This window comes from Belonocnema kinseyi, chromosome 9 (assembly GCF_010883055.1).
Source record: "Belonocnema kinseyi isolate 2016_QV_RU_SX_M_011 chromosome 9, B_treatae_v1, whole genome shotgun sequence".
NCBI classification, from domain to species: Eukaryota; Metazoa; Arthropoda; class Insecta; order Hymenoptera; family Cynipidae; genus Belonocnema; species Belonocnema kinseyi.
The window spans coordinates 75774306-75792666 of NC_046665.1; the positions used below are offsets into that span (position 1 = coordinate 75774306).

At 33.1% G+C, this 18361-nt stretch overlaps 1 protein-coding gene across 7 annotated transcripts in view; it reads left to right on the forward strand.

The window, feature by feature from the left end:
• The window catches only part of LOC117180344 (glucose dehydrogenase [FAD, quinone]-like), a 72565-nt gene extending 63711 nt beyond the window's left edge, over window positions 1–8854 (forward strand). For all 7 annotated transcript variants that reach the window (XM_033372788.1, XM_033372787.1, XM_033372790.1 and 4 more), the window contains 2 exons: window positions 5876–6028; window positions 7211–8854. In XM_033372788.1, coding sequence (XP_033228679.1) covers window positions 5876–6028; window positions 7211–8461 — 1404 coding nt within the window. In that variant the 3' untranslated portion in view covers window positions 8462–8854. The remainder of the gene's footprint in view (window positions 1–5875; window positions 6029–7210) is intronic.
• Window positions 8855–18361: the final 9507 nt, after the last annotated feature.

Consider the following 18361-nt stretch of genomic DNA (forward strand, 5'->3'; position numbering starts at 1 on the left):
GAATTGCCGAATTCGAATCGGTTTTCTTCCATTCGGACTGAGTGCGTCGAATGTCGATTCGAGAGACTTTCGAATTTTCTGAATTCGAATCGGTTTTCTTCCATTCGGACTGAGTGCGTCGAATGTCCATTCGAAAGACTTTCGAACTGCCCACTTCGAATTGTTTTTTTTACGATTCGAACTGATCGCGTCGAATGTCTGTTTGAGAGACTTTCGAAGGACCCACTTCGAATAATTTTTCTTACGATTCGAACTGAGCGATATTAAGGTCAATGCCGTAGGAGTGACAGAGATGGTAATAAAGTACTCTTAGTGCCGCATTGTGCCTTTGGATGTAGGTTGTTCCCGCATGAGTTGGACAACTAGATAGTATGTGAGCTAAATGCTCGGGGTGTGCATGGCACGCCCTGCAGCTATCATCGGGAATGTCTTGGCTCAAAATGTGGCGACGGTATGTTAAGGTGGAAATGACACGATCTTGGCATGCCAAAATGAAACTCTCCGTACCAGACTTCAATCCGGGCAATTTAAGGAAAGCAAACGTTAGCTCACACGACATTGAGTGATCCTCCTAATTTCTGTGGAAGATGCCGTGCATCCTCTTATCGCGGAGCTGTTCACGGAAGTATTTCTCTTGTGCTTTATTAATCCGGGCTTTGAGGAGTGAGTACTCGAGATAGATAAGACTTTATGCAGTTTGCTCACCCCAAATACTGAAGTTAAGTCCGAGTTTCTCAGCAGCCTCCTTCGCTGCTTTGTACAAAAACGCTCCTTTGTCTACTTCTTCGTGCTTCCTGACTATTTCAAGAAGAGTGTCTCTTCCATTTGCGACTCTATGTGCTGTAACCAGAATAATCCTGCTGCGCAGACATTTAAGATTCAATATTCCGCGACTTCCTTCACGGCGTGGGATGTAGAGTCGCGGAACAGAAGACTTAAGATGCATGCTTTTGTTCATGTACATAACCTTTCTTGTCCCGATATCAAGGGATCTGAGCTCGTTCTTAGTCCATGGAACTACTCCAAATGAATAGAGTACTACCGGGACAGCAAGCATGTTCGTAGCAGATACTTTGTTCTTCGCCGGCAGTTCGGAAGACCAAATATGCCGGATGAGACGTTTGTATCTGCTTTGGAGAGTATCCTTTATAGATGTCACACCCTGAATGCTGTTCTGTGGCACGCCCAGGTATGTATAAGTCCCTTCAGAGCAAAGGTGTCGTATAGCGCTTCTATTAACGAGCTCAATGTCTTCAGGGATGTCATTAAGTTTTCCTCGCTTTAAATAAACCTTGGCGCATTTGCCTAACTGTACAATACATTCATGTACAATACATGAATGACCTTGTACTTATGCAATTTATTAAGTAATTCTAAACATTATATAAATCATCCGATAGATTTTAATTTTACCTTGTATAATGTACGTTATGTAATATAAATAAAAGTGCTACGGACAGTATTTAATTTTTTAGCCTATAAAGGCGGCAAATTTCTTTTAGCCTATAGGGCTGGCATATACCTAAATCCGCAACTGATATTATTTGTTAATTAGTTGTAATCATATAATCCCTATAATATTCTAATAAAATAAATAGAAAAAAAAACAAAAATTTCATTAAATGATAAAATATATCACTATTTCTTCTGAAAAGTAACAAGCTATAAATAATATTCGACCGCAAATCTGCCTTTACACATTTTCTGTTTTCAAGCACTGTTAATGATTTCTGTTCATTCAATTCACTGAATAAAGTAGGTTTTTAACATTTTTAATAATGTATATATGAGAGAAAAAAATTTCTGTTCTTAAAGCAGGTTCTAAGCATTAAGAATTTTTCATGAAATTGCACTACAATGATACAATTTTATTTTTCATGATATTTCGGAAATAATGAATGTTTTAATGTTTTTTTAAACTTCAAGTAACATTCCTTTAGAATTGTAACAGCTTAATAATAGAGATGTAAAAACTTAATATCAGCATGTATTTTTTTCCTTCATGATGGAAAGCTAATATATGAAAACAGTTGTAAGAGATCTTCTGCCTAAGTTTTCAGGCTATGATTTCGTATTTTGACTTGAGTGGTGAAATTTTTTATTTTTGGACAAATAATTCTGTAATTATACTTCTATGTACATGAAACTTAATTTGCGCCATGGATTATCATTCAAAAAATGATAATTTGTTTAGAATATTAGTTTTACCAGCTTGACCCGTCATTACTGGTATTACCGGTAAAACTGGCAAATTTACCCGTCATACGGGTAAGGTCCCATCTCCAACCCTGCTTAATCCAAATCCCCTACTTTCTTTGAAACTGCTCTCACTTCTCACTGCTCTCCTTCTTAGCCCTGTCGTGCAGAATTCTCTGCGTCTCCCTTTCCTTCCTCATCAATTCGTGATCGAATGAAACCTCCTTATTGTTACTCCTGTTTTGATTTCGCATTACCCCCGACCATATTATTTCTCCTGTCTACCTTTTCTTTTCTCTTTATTCTCCAGTTCATTGTCATTATCCTTTCTCTATCCATCATCTTCTCCTTCTCATTTCTACGCTCTCGCCCTTCCTCTTCTATCACATTCTTTATCCTCTCCCAAATACCTTTCTTCTCACCTTCCCCCCTGTCACCTGCTTCCATTTGCGACCTGCACTCCACGTTCCCTATCCTTTTTTCTGTCCTTTTCTTTCATACCCCATTTTCCTCTTCCGTATGCTTCCTTTTAATTTCTTTTTCCTTCCTAACTGACACGACCTCCTTCTCTAATCCTTCTAATTTTTCCATCAGCTCTTTCACCTCCTTTTTTCCACTTCTGATCTCTGATCCTCAATTCCTCTATCATACCTTCCATCTGCTCCTTAGCCCCCTTACGAGTTCCGTCAAACCCCTGATCACGTCTATCAGCGTGGCGACCATTTTCTTCTCCGACTGCCTCTACATAGGAGAGGATGATGACCCACGCATTCTTCCACTTTTCATAGACGCATTCTCTACCGCGCTTTTCTCCGGACACTCTTGGCTATCTCTGTTCCTTATGAAGAAATCCACCCCCCCCCCCTCCTCCACGCGCTAAACGCTATGTCCCACGCCTTCTCGCTTCCTTCGTTCCCACAGTTCTGCTTGCTCCCTCTCCCTGACGCGCAGCTCGATACCGGGTCACGCACTGTTGACTGTTCTAGCATGCGGAAAATTTCCTCCCCGTCAGCTTCACTACCACCCAAACTAGGGTTACCAGACGCGTTGATTTGCCAGCATATGTGCTGATTTTTGGCCCTTGAACTGATTTGCTGCTTTTTCATGAAATGTGCTGATTCTTACCCGAAATAGCGATTTTTTTCATTTTTTAAAAATATAATTACGTTTTTTACATACGCTTAAAAAAAAATTTCCGGGTAACTGGATGTCAAATAAGAAGACTTTTTCTTGGTCTTACTACATTTGATACAAAGAAACAAATTTTTTTTTTATTAGCTGAGCCTTCTCCAGTCTATTTACTATTGGTCGCTTATTTAATGCGTTCGGATGTTTTTTTAATGGCGTTTGGCTAGGTCGGTTTTTCTTACCTACTTGCTCTGTGTGTATGTAAGGGGTGTGGGTTGCAGGCGGAATTGTGCTGATTTTTCACGAGATCCATCTGGTAACCCTAACCCAAACTTTCCCACTTTATTCCGCCCCTCACAATCCTTGCAGACATCCCTTTCTCTCTCTTAACATTCCCTAACACTACGAGAACCATTTTTGTCTCCCTCGAAGGCCCAAACTCCTCCGATCCTTTGTGAACTTAACCTTACTTTCTCTATTCTACCAAACCCCACCTCACAAGTGCGCTGAAAATTAGATTTTATCTCCCTAATTCACGCCTCTCAAACCTACTCACATTCTAGGCTTCCACCCTCACACTCCCCTCACACTTTTCACACAAATTCCGTGAAATCCTTTACCACTTGACAGCGAACAAGATCTCACTACCACCACCAGCATGCAAGTTCATTAGTATACTCAATTACAATTAAAGTTCTTTGATATTGGTAGGATTGGGACGAGATGTTTAATCTTCAAACTATTTAACCTGTCTTGGGATGACCAAATGTGCAAAATTCTTACATACCATAGAGGTCATTTATAAAATACGTGATACCCCGGTAATAGGCGTTGAATAGAAAAAAATTAATATCTATTTTCAGATTTCAGTGTAAAAGTGAAGATTATTCTATTATTTTGAATGCGCGCTTTTTCCATCTGCCTAAAATGTCATTATAAGAATAGGATATCTCAGAAACTTATTTATTTCTATTTCCATAGCAGCCGCTGCATAGATTTCTATTCCCCAAAAGAGAACGTGTTTTCAATATATTTAATTCCTTGTAATTGTACCGACAGATACAACTCACAGAGATGGCTTCTATTCTCTAAAAGTGTTTGTATTTTGAGATTATTTAATTCCTTCTAATAAGTTCACAAAATATGTGTAATAAATTGTTTTAATTCCTTCATATGGAATATAAGTTTTGAAAATGTAATCTTAATCAATTCAAGTCCGCCTCTTAAAGAGTTAAAATTATTTGAATTCACACATTTAAACAGATTTCTTAAATGCATTTTTAACACGTTTAAATAAATGATTATAAATTTGAATTTTTTTTAATTTATAAGTTATAAAAAGATTTAATAGTGAAAAATAGGTTAAGAAATTCTTTCATTAAATTTTACTAAGTCGATTGAGAGGAATAGGATTTGCACCTTTTCTGTTCCCGTTGGGGGATTTTTGGACGGAGGACAAATCGCGTATTCGTAGGAATACAAATTCTTAATTTTTCTGAATTCAACGCTTATTACTGGGACGTTAAGGCGGGTGGGTCTATCAAAGTATTATTCTTCGTGTTAATTACAATGGAAAAAGTATCATGTGGGGGGGGGAGTGTTTAAAGTGCCTGCAAAATGTATCACGTATTTTTTCAGAATGTCTTAGTCCTAAAAATGATATCTTTTCCACGTCATTCCTGAACATAACTAAAATTTCTCGGCTATGCAATAAATATAAAATTGTATTTTTTCGGTTTATTTAAAAAACTAGCTTTAAAATATCACGAATGAAAATAAACAAACACAACCTCCTGTTTGAAGAAACGGCGTGACAGTCACAATGCTACGCAATTTTGACAGAGAAATTTGTTGATTATCTATTGTCGATTATCTACTGTTGGAAAATGTTATGTCAAATGAAAAGTCCACAAGTATTTATAAATAATAAGTAAAAACACTTTTATGTAATAAGTTATTGTTCATTAAACTTTAAACTTTGATTCCAATGTATAAAAATGCCACAGAAATGTTTCACTAGGTGAAAATAATTAATACTGTTAAAGGAAAAATTGTGTTCATGTGGAAAATTGATTTTTTGCTTTCAAACATTAATTCATTATAACATTTGAATGAACTTTGTCAAAAAGTTTAGTATCCTTGCTGAAATGCTGTACAAAAAAGTAATGAATATTTTTGACTAGTTTTCCAGTAAATTAAGATGATCTACTGTAAATTATTGGCTACTGTAAGGTGTGCTCCCCTAACGAGAAAACGCAATTCCTGTTTTAATTATCATTACAAAAATTCAGATGTTACAGGAAGAAATTCATGAAACGGTTGTTTGGGTTTTTAGTATTATTTATTCAATTATTCGATGGTGATAATATATTTAAGAATAGCTTGTAATATAATTTATAAATGATTTTAAGCTAAACATATTAATTAATTCTCTTATACTTAAACGCCTAGGTAATATGGAAGTTCATACCTGGAAAAAACCTTAGAATTGTTAGGGAAATTTTGTTCAGAATTTGAGCAGACACTCTGAATATATTTTACATATCTGTAGGTAATGGGCGGATCAAGTTCCACAAACGGATTGATATACGTAAGGGGCCATCCTATGGATTATAATAGATGGGCTGAACTAGGTAACACAGGCTGGAGTTACGAACATGTCCTGCAGTACTTTAAAAAATCTGAAAATAACAGAAATCAAGATGTAAGTCCTAATTTACCAAACTTCTAAAAAGTATCTCTTTCATTAAGAAACTTCTAGAATCATTATTTCTTCAGAATGGAAATAGATATAATTTTTCTCCATCTAAATAATGTTTAAGCTTGAAGATTAAATTCAAGAAAATAATATCCTTGTCCTTCGTCTATCAGATCATTAATCTTTTTATTTTTTTATTTTCAGTCTACAATTAAAAAGTTTTTTTACCAAGTCCACCCTCTTTTAATCCTCGCCTATTCTCTTCAATTCGTTTATAACTCTAAAATCCTGCTTATCTTTTTTATTTCCTATCTTTCCTATTTCCTATCCATGCCTTTCTTTTTAAATCCGTTTCGCAATCTAGCATCTTGGTTGTTTCTTCGGGTTTATCTAATCAATCCTTTTCATTTGTTCTTTTAAAGTAGAATCCCTGCTATTTTTTTGAGTTCCAACATTTCTAGCAATTTCTATCCAGCACTTATTCACATATGTATTTTACGATCTTCATGTTTATCCAACGAAATAGTTGTCTCTCCCTTCCATAATAATAAATAACCAACACTATCCTCTTAAATACCAGTTTTCTATCTAAGTCGATCCGAACGATCATTTTTTTGGATCGATTATCAATTCTAAAATGCTTTGGCAATTCCTAATTTCATATCCACGTTAATCCTTTTCTATATATTCTGCAATATAAGTTACCTTTATCTATATGAATTCCAGTCTTTCTACCCAAGTCTATTCTCCGCCTTTGCAGGAAAATCTTTTCTCTTCTAGATTGAAGTAATGGATTTCCAAAGAATAAAGGTAGTTGATTTTATTTCGCAAAGGAAAGAATTGTTACGGTTACGCTGAAAATAGATATAAATTGAATGAACTGGATTTAAAATTCTAGCTATTATAGTATATAGATGAAGAGATTGAAAAAGATTGTATGGGATAGGTGTGGACTGAATATAAAAGGATTGCATGCAAAGGCGGAGACAGTTTGGGATGATGATACCAGCATTCCAAAGAATAAGTACGACTGCAGATAGACGGAGAGATATAAAATACTTGACATGGATAGGTGGTGGATAGAGAAGCATTGATGTTCCCATCAAGATTTAATTTTCCGACTATAGTTTTACTTTCATTAGGCAGCAATAAAAGTTACTTTTAATTTATAGATAACAAATTTTTCAGATAATTGATGATAATCCAGAGTATCATAATAAAGGAGGATATCTGTCAGTCCAAAAATTTCCGCACAAAGACGAAAATGTGCAAATTCTAGCGGAAGCATGGCAAGAATTTGGATACCAATACGTTGACATAAATGCTAAGGAGCATATTGGTGTAATGACCCTACAAACTACATCATTTAATGGAAGGCGAGAGAGCACGAACGATGCATTCATAAGACCCATTAGGCAAAAACGACCTAATCTAATCATTGAAACAGAAGCTTACGTGACACAAATCCTATTTGATTCTGAAGGAAAAAAAGCCATTGGCGTAGAATATACCTCTGTGAATACTGGAAAGAGCCAATCAATACGTGCTCGTAAAGAAGTGATTATATCAGCAGGGGCTGTTAATTCTCCGAAGCTCCTTATGCTTTCTGGAATAGGACCAGCTGAGGATCTTAAAACGCGGAGAATTAAGGTCATTCAAAATTTACCAGTAGGGCGAAATTTACACGATCACGTGTCATTTTTGGGATTTACAATCAAGCTGAATCAAACTTCTACGATTAGAGACTATGAAGAGAAAATGAAAGATATAGATTTGTACTTAAGAGAAAATAAAGGGCCGCTATCTACAACAGGACCATTAGCAAGTTCCACTTTCGTTAAAACAAAATTCGAGGAAAACTTACAAGCACCAGATATTCAGTATCATTACACTGCTCTCAGGAAGAAAGATTCCCAGTCACTTATTGTGTGTTATTATGATGCCATTGCCATTCTTCCTACATTGCTCACACCCGAAAGCAGAGGATTCATCACACTTAATAAGACAGACCCAATTTGGGGTTCACCTATGATTTACCAACAATTTTTTACAGTCGATCCTGATCGAGAACGTTTAATCGAGGCTATTAGAATATTCCAGAACTTATTTAATACAACATCTTTCCAGAAAAACGAATTCAAGCTTGATAATGAACGTCAGCCACTTTGCATGGAGTTGATATTTGATAGTGATGACTACTGGTCTTGTATCTTAAGTGAGTATACAATCACTATATACCATCCAGTTGGCACATGTAAAATGGGTCCGAAAGAAGATAAGAAAGCTGTGGTTAATCCGAGGTTGCGAGTTTATGGTATTGAGAATTTAAGAGTGGTGGATGCTTCCATTATACCAATTATTCCTAGAGGAAATACTAATGCACCAACTATTATGATTGCTGAAAAAGCTGCTGACATGATCAAAGAAGATTGGTTATAAAATTTGTTTCCTAATATTGAATTTGTCGAATCAAACATTTTAAGCATGCGAAACAAAAGTATACTATAAATAATTGACGAGCATTTTCTTGAAAGAAAATAATTGACAAATGCCAATTAAAAAAAAGTAGACATAGTATTGTAGTATGGTTTGACATGGTAGTGATGGATATATTAAAAAACTTGTAAAATATATATTACAATTCATTTATTGTGATTTAGAGATACATATAAAAACATTGCTTAAACTATATACTAAAAAGCAGTTTTCTTACATAATATTTAATCCTTTTCCAGGATTTTTCTTTATTCTCCTCTTGCTTCTCTTTTGATATGAAAATTTATTGATTAAGTAGTATCCGACAATTTCGATGACAAAGACAACAATACTAATCCAGATTCCGCAAATTTGAAACCAAAATATGGAATTAAAGTCATTAAAAAATAAATTTAATTCGAATTTATTTTCCTTACTCATTTCCTTTGATTTCTTTGCATAAGTTTCCTTAAAATCACTATACCACTTATTGTATAATCCTGATAGTCTAGGAGCAGGGGGGGGGGGTCGTGACCGATGGGGGTAACGGTCTCCACCCAAGTGTTTCCTATGTATTTTGATCTCCTAATAACGAATTTCGAGGGTGGATTGTCCAAAAGTTAATAGGGTTAATAGGGGGTTTTCAGATATAAAAAATGTTGATTAGAACTCGAGTTTTAACAATTTTCGTTAAGGTGTCTTCCCGGCGGGTTCGGGCTTCCGCCGCTTACGAACTTCCATTACTCGGTTCGCTGTATCTCAAGTTCTATTTAAGTTTCTTTAAATCTAAAAAAAACCTCGGTGTTCGTTCGAACATGAGGAATATTTGGCACATTTGAAACATATTTTTAAGGCCATGAGTAAATTTTTTACGGTTATTTGAACAATCAATCAGTTAATAACTAATTACCTTTTAACTTTTGCATAATCCACCCTCGAAATTCGTAATCAGGAGATCAAAATACATAAAAAACACTTGGGTGGAGCCCGTTACCTCGATCATCAACGGACCCCCCCCCCCCCCCCCCCCCCCCCCCCCCCCCTGGCTCCTAGAATATGAGTGAATCAGAAGTTCGAGGTGCTTATTAATATTTGGCAAAATTTTTAATCTCTTGTCAAGGATGTAACCCGGAGGCTTTTGTAGTTCTGGCATAATATCCTGAAGCAATAACAGTGGCATTGTTCCGTTATTTTTGACGATACTTGTATTAACCTGATGAGAAGCTTTTCCATAGAAACTCAAAATTGCAAATCCTTTATTAACAATTTCCTCAAAATCATCAATTGCCTCAGAGGTTCCTGGCATTATAATTCCCCGTATCATATCTTCAATATCAGAATGGTAAGCATTGAGAAAAACGTTATTCATTATGTACGGGTGTTGGAGTTTAATTCTTATTCCAGATTTTACGAATTCCTCCAAACTTTTGAAAGAGCCTTTCTCGTATCGTACATAAATTGTTTCAGTCAGGATACTTTGAAATCCGTTTAAAATTACTAAGTTGCATAATAAAAATATTTCTATTAGAATGTATTCAGATGCAACTTCGTATTTTCTGTAGAAAGAACCTCCTTGAATCAAAGACCAAGTTGCTGAGAAAACCGACCTGGAAATTTATTGAAAATGGTTAAACATAACATTTTGCCTACAATTTTTAATTAGTTTAGGCGTTTTATTAAGATACTAAAAATCTTAATGCTATTTTAGGATGAGTTTTGAACATAGTTTTTTATGCGTAAACATATTGAGAAAAATATGATTATTTCCCCATTTTGACAATCACCTAAGTTTCATAGAGCGACATTAGGTGAAGATAAATTGTCATTGTAAAATAAGAAGTATTTGATATATGTTTACTTCTATGATTTTTCTAAATTTAGGGGTGAATATAGTTTAAAATCATTTGCAAAACCTACTTTCTAGTACAAAAGTAAAATATTAGTTCGAGAAGGCCAAAGAAATATGTATTTTTGTTAAAGCATACAAAAATAATAAAAAATTTTTTGTAAACTATATTATTCTTACAAATTTTCAGTTTTTCCACAGAATTATACTCACTGTTATAAAATTTTTACAACTAAATTTTTATTTTCTTGAAAAAACATGAATCAATACTTTATGAAATCTTAGGGAGTTTCACAAATTGTTGATTATATTTAAGCTTTAATAGTTTATTCATTTCAAATATTAAAAAAGTACAAATTAAAAATGGCTATAATTATTATTATAATTATAATGTGTTAAATGATAATTGATTCATTAATAAACTATAAATGTTCATGGAATTTTGTTCAGTTAAATAATAATTTTTTTAGTACAAAAAATTGAACAGAAAAGTTCTATCAAACCCTACGCCTTTTCCAGCTACAAAATGACCGGTAACTGCACTGTTAGAAATATCTGGTTCAATTTTCAATCACACGTGGTTGAACTTTTATCCAAATACCAGAGGTGGCATGGGAAAATTCTATTTATGGAACTCCATAAACGAGCATTTCATCCCCCTCCCCCCGGTCAATTAGAAGTTCCTTACATGTGGCGAAACTGTTCCGCCGCTCCTGACAGTTACGGTTGTTGAAATTTCAACTGCGTATGAATGAAAAATCAGCACGTGTAATTGAAATTTCAACTATGCTGTTGAAAATTCAACTACATGTAATTGAAATTTCAGTAAAGTGAAAAAAAATTATTCGTCACAGTTAGTGAAGTTCAAAGCACGTATAATTTTGCAGGTAAATGAATAGGTTTTATTCAAAATTTTTAAATAATAAGAAATCTTAAATTAAACCCATAAAGATTCCATAAAAATACTGTGCTTTGAAATTCACTAACTGTGCCACAAGAATTATAAGGAATCATAAGTTATTTCGTAAGTTTTTGTCGTCAGATCCATCAGATTAATTTAGTACATATAATATTTAGAAAAATAAGCAGTTTTGAAGAAAATAAACAAAAGGCACATACTGTTTATTATTTTTCAACTACATTTGATTGAATTTTATGTGAATTCTCTGAATGAACGAGATTTCAAATACGAAAGCAGTTGAAAAGTGTTGGAATTTTCAACATATTTCTAAAAGTGTCCCATTTTTTTGACTTTACTTCTAAATTCAGAAAAGTCATTAAAGTAAATAATTACCCAAACAAATTTTGATTAACAATTTATTTATCAAAAGGGTTTCATTTCAAATTTTTACTTTTCTGATGTTTTCATATATTTTATTTCAAGTAATTTTTATGTTAATAAGTTTTGATAAAAAAAATTTTAGAATAATGTCTTAAACTTGAAAGGGCATCTAGTTTCACCGAAATTCGGTACGAATGACACAATTATTTTCTGTGGACCTAGACATTTCGTTAAAAAAATATATTTTCCTCAATATTGGTGTTTTGTATCGATTATCTGCAAATAATTTTAGATTTTGAGACATTATTGAAAAATAAAGTTTACAATTATTGAAAACAAATTTGTTAAAAATATACATAATTCGCACATTTTTCGGCAAAAAAATTGGTTATTTTTAAATGTAATTATTTTTAATCCCCTAGCTTATTATACATTGAACACTTCGAATTACAGTGAAACCCTTTAATGGCCCTCCCTTCTATAGCCACTCTGAGAATTGATGCCGTGCCACAGGTTGGTGTAACAGGAGCTTCGCGGGGTAGGCGTTGTGTGCGGTTGCGTCTCAGACGAGCATTCAGGCGTGAACCAAAAAAAGCGGAGCGGGATATAATGAGTTAGTTTCCACCCACCGTCAGCCCCAAAATCAACGCTATAGAAGAGTTTCACTGTATTTCTAAATGATATTTATGATTCTGCTACAAAAATTTCATAAAGAAATGCATAATTCGCATATTGGGAAATAAATTATTTTTTCAATGCTAGTACCTTTAATCCAGCAGCCTAGCTTAATTGCAATAGTAAGCGTTTTTCGCCAATAAATTCAAAAGATATAACTTTTTAATCACATAGGCCACAAAAAAAGGTGTCTGCGCGAGACAAGTGACTAGGCTACCTTTATGGATTTTGAGCCGCTGAATCCGAATATGGCCTCAGAACTTGTCCTACACGTCTCAGTTTTCCCCTAGATGCAGAAAATAGGGGAAAACCCGAGATATTCTGGATATAATATACAGTATACAGAAGAATACACGTACTGGTGTCATATTCTTATGTGTTGTGACTCTTATAGATCAAATTTAAAAACAAAAAATTCCCAGGTGTGCTTACCATTTTCCCTAGTTAGGATAAATCTACAGAAATTAAAGGTCTTGCGCATGTTTTACTCACTTATAAAGCAAAGAATGAGACAAATGCTATTTCCTCTGCAGTTTTGCGCTCTCAATAGAAATTCGACCATTAATTCTTTTGAGCTTCTCCCATTTTTTTCCTAAATTCGAAAAGCAGGGAAAAGCCTAGGGAATTCCTGGTCACACAGGCCCACCAAAAAAAAGTTGTCTGCACGGGACAAGTGACTGATTTCGCACGCAAGACTGTAAAGGATATTAGGTTTTTGTTATTTTTTTCCGTGTAAATATATATAATCTGAAAAAGCCCTTTAATTTCCCTAAAATTACCCATGCTGGGGAAAATAGAAGGTACACTAAAGAATTTCTGTGTACAAATTAAGTCTCTACAAGTCGCTGGACTTAAGAATATAATATCGATGTGCCTATTTTCGCGTATACTGGTATTATCAAAATAACGTGCAAGTTATCCCTAGGGTTTTCCTTATTTTCTGCATCTAGAGGGAAACTAAAATGCCTCAGATCAATTATGAGGCCAGATTTAGATTCAGCGTCTCAAAATCCATAAGGGTAAGCTAGTCAATTGTCTCGTGCAGGCAAATTTTTTGTATGGTCTATGTGACCAGAAATCCCTAAACTTTCCCCTACTTTTCGCATCTAGGGGAAAACTGAGACGTGTAGGAGAAATTCTGAGACCAGATTTGGATTCAGCGGCTTAAAATTCAGAAGGGTAGCCTAGTCACTTGTCTCGTACAGACAAATTTTTTGTATGGCCTGTGTGAGAGAAAATCCCTAGGCTTTTTCATACTTTTTCCATCTAGAGGAAAACTGAGACGTGTAGGACAAATTCTGATACCATATTCGGATTCAGCAATTAAAAATCCATACTGGTAGCCTAGTGACTTGTCTCGTGCAGACAACTTTTTTTTGTGGGCCTGTGTTATACAGACAAATGCCTAATTGGGGCATTGTCGATAAAAAAAACTAGTTTCTTTTTGTCAACATTTTTACAGTAAAAATCTTTTATGGTACCGATTTTGGGACTGACTGTGGGTGGGAACTAACTCATTATAGCCCGCTCCGCTTTTGTTTGTTCATGCCTGAGTACTCGTCTGAGTAACAACCGCTGATCTCGCGCAACCCGCGCAGTTCCTGGCACACCTACCTGCGGTGCGGCGTTAATTCTCGGAAGGGCTATAGAAGAGAGGGCTATTGAAGGGTTTCACTATACTTTGAATTAAATGTTGATATACTTTTTTGTAATTAAGGCTATTGCATTGTTGTAAGTAAATCCAATTATTAATACATTTTATAATATACGCACCCAAGATTTTCACAAAATTGGAATCCACGACTCCACTTAAGGTTACATAGCCAAATTATAAGGATACTGAAGAATAAAAGACAGTTTTCTCTTCATACATTCTATCAAGGCATGGTACAATTAAAGATTTTTATTTGAAAATTAAAACGTTTAATTGGAGATTTTAGATAAGCAGCTTCTACACGTTCAAATGAATCCATGTCTATGCTAGTTTTCTTCAAAGTATCAGTTTTATCTTTTTTTTCAATCCTCTTTTTTAAAACGGTCGTTGTAGGTGCAGGGACAAGAGAAATGGGTAAACTCGAAGGATAAAAATTAGGTCGGCACTGTTTAGCAAACTCGTTGGTTATATGTGTCCAATTGTGTGCTGCCTAAAAATAAAAACATGTCTAATGAGATGTAATTTAATGTTTTTAATTTTCCTGAAATCCTTATGTGTTGAGCAAATAATTAAATGAAAGACCTATTTCAAAAATACTTGCTATAATTGGAAATAGTAAGAGTAATAATTGCACTAATTGTTTCTAAATAATTCAATAAAATAACACCTCCAATGATATTTCCAACGTTTTATTTTACGAAGTGCAAACCTCGTAGACAACTTCCTCATTAACAATCACAATGACAATCATCGGTAAAACATTTAAGATCGAAAATGTTCCTTGGGAACTGATGTCCAGAAAAAGATTTTTTCTCTTACATTCAGATTCACATATTACGAAAAGTCTAGTTTCGAAGTCCCAGTCAATTTTTAACAAGTCCATCATAGAAAAAACTTCAATTACAGATTTCGGTTTCCTTAAATAAGTTATGCAGCCCTTTGCAATTTATCTCAGTGATTTCAAGCTTTCTGGACTTTTTATTCTTGAGTACTTCAATCAAATCCTTATAATTGATTTTTAAAATTGGCTACTTAGGAACTTGTGAAATTTTTTTACGGAAAACTAGACTCTTTGAAGGGGTTACACTCAGTTAGGTAATAGCAACTGTGTCCAGTTTTTTAAAGTGAAAATCTAAAAATTCCCACACCAGGTCATACATATTTGGATTCTCGATTTCTTCAGCAAATTTTTGCAGATCGTTTGCATTACAGGTACAAAAATGGATTAGCAATATAAAAATTTTTAAAAATATTGGCGGATGCATTTTATTATCGCCAAAAATCTGAAATATGATATCAGTAATAGTAGGGTCTTTCAAGAAGGATTCAATTATTTTCTAGAGTGGTTTTGTAAATTTACTTTTTTGTGAAAAATTTGCTAATGATTTTATTCTTGTTTTTACAAAAATAATTGGACAAAAAAGATCAATTTTCTTAGAAAGACATGATACTTTCTACATAATTAATCTAGTCGGTATTAATGTCCAGAATTATGCACACGAATTGCAAGTTAATTATAATCTTATGGTTATTTCCTTTGGAAATTTTAACCCATTTTCTTTAAAAAAATTTTAATTTGTGCGCATTATACAGAGCAAATAAATCCACTTGTTTCCCCGAACAATAGGAAAGGATTTTTGAGTTTTTAATGTTTTTACAGACATAAAGTAATATAAGTTTTTGTACTTATATTCATTTTCTTTAAATTTTGTTTGTGTATTCTTTAAATTATTATTTTACGCTTCAAAAATTCTAAAAATACTGGAGACTTTTAATTATTATTTTTAGTTAATTTTATTACAGATATTATTTTATGAAACCATCCTTCTGGTTTCATTCCAAATTTTGTATGTTATAAATTTCACATATGAACCTAATCACCAGATTAAGATTGAAAATCTATACCAAAATAAGACAGAATGACATATTTGCTCGTTAGGAATTTCATTAAATTAGAATGATATATTATCACTTTATTGATCCCGCAAAAAGAGATTTGATATATTTAAAAAATAATTCTTGCACCTCTATAGCGAAAGAATGTACCATATTTAGATTAAAGTAGACTAATATATTTTTAATAAAAATATAATGAAATATGTGTTATTCAGTTATTTTTTAATGAAATCTTTATCTATATATAAATAGGGCTTTTGACTCTCTTTCTACATCTTTTCATATTTTAACAGAAAATTGTTGCAGATTTGAATGTTAACTTTTTACAATTTTGTAACAGTTTAATCATCCTTCCATATGAAAATTTAAAATTGACTTAAAAGTACCCTAAAATATGAAACACAAAGATAATGATAATAACCACATATTTCCAGATTCCACATATTTCTAACAAAATAATCGAAAAAAGTCATCCAAGACGGTTTCCGTTATTCTGGACGATAATGTTAAAGCAGTAGGTTTTTCTATATTTTCAAGAAAATCGATGCCCTTGTTTTAATTTTAAATTTTCCTAACATTTTCTGGTGGATTTCAAAATAAAACGATAAGTCGATAAGCCTCATCAAAATTTGGAAAGAAAATTGAAGCATCTGAAGTCAAATGTTAAAAAAGCTTAAACAAAGAATGAGTGTTTAAAAAAAATAATAATAATTATGCAGGAAATTTTTGTTGATAGATCGAAAAAATACATGTTTCCTAATTTCCTTTTAAAAACAACATATTTTCTCGCCAAGACATTCTACGACTTGAAGTATCTGATTAAAAGGGCTGGCCTGTCTGATTTGAATTTAATGCGATCTTATGAATAAACTTAAAATCATAAAAGATTGATTGTCTTTGATTCATTAAAGACAGTGAAATGAATATAAATTGTTTTATCAAAATTTATTCTGGCATTACTCGTTTCAACTATCAACATTTCTCCACCAAATATAGTGCAGCTATGAAAGTTTGGTTTGGAAATAAAAGATTCTGTACCTCGTCTTGCCTCTCACTTTATTACTAATCTAATGAACTAACAAACGAAATGAAAGTATTTGAATACAGGAGGACAGAAAAAGTTGCAGTTTAACTTGTAGTCATTATTTCAGTCCCATTGTCCATTGAATTTTAAGTTTTGTTACATTATTGTATAAATACAGATAAAAAGATATACTGAGAGATAAAAATTTTAAAAAATCTTCTTTAAAGGGTGTTTTAAAGTAATTGTGTATGATTGAAAACAGAAAAAAATTCTTTAGATTTATAAATATGTTGCCATAAGTTTATTTACTGACAATAGTTTTTAAATTCCGTTTGATCATTCTTTAAAAATTAAGTGTCAAACTTCAAATTTTTCGCAATTCATCAAGTTCTTTAAATTTTAGTTGGACATATTTTATGACTGTTGTCATTTATTAAATCGCCTTTCTTGTTCCATTTCAAATTTTGGTATACTTTCGCTTGTAAATCTGACCTCAAGATTAAAATAGAAAATCTATAACAAAGGAAGAAAGACTGATATACTCGCTCGATACGAACTTCATTTCATTGACATGATATATTGTTACTCTATTCTAACTATGAGAATTATCATAAAAATAGAGAGCTGTTAGTTTCGTAAAACGTAATTATTCTAAAGTCGTCAATTTTTATTTAAGTAAAAAATTTGTTACTCAGCTCTCATAAAGTAATATTTGACATCAATTTTGTGTTTGAATCTGGATATTTATTGCAATAATTATTCAAGGGTAAACAGGGACATTGCCGACACCTTAAGAAAGAGTTTTTAGAAAAAGGAGAATATTAATTTATATGCTTATTGTTTGGCAACGAAGATGAATCATATAAAAGGACAGATGGTTTTCGTTTTCAGACAGTAACCAACAATATAATGATTCTTTTCCAAACTATTTTTATATTTATGTTTAAATAATTTATTCCAATTCAGTTAACGATACCATATTTCCAGTTAACTACACCCTGCATTCACTGAACCGCACCGGTATTGATTTTGAATTTAAAAGAAATTAGAAAGTTATTTGTAAGAAATATTATGCAATTTCGTAGCTTCAGACAATAAGGAACATCATTTTGTGTAATTATGGGTGTTTTTAAAAGAAAAGATGAAGTTTTCGACGAAAAGGAATACATTCGATATTGTGTGGTTATATTCATTTCATCAGTTCACGAATTTTCCATATTCATTCTGGGGTGTCGGTAATTGATTTTGTAGGTTTGGAAATCCAAAAATATTTATTTAATTAAATTTCAAAACGTAATCCTTTAACCTCCGAAAGTACTACAAACTAAGAAATACATTTTCTTCTAACTTTCAGAGGACTTTCAAATTAATGACATGACTATTTTTTATAGTGTCAACATGCCCTTCTGTAGATGGCAACAAGAATGTCATTTAAAGTAGCTTGGCTGCTGGTAAAGCTCGTCAAATCTATGCCCATTATTTTTTTC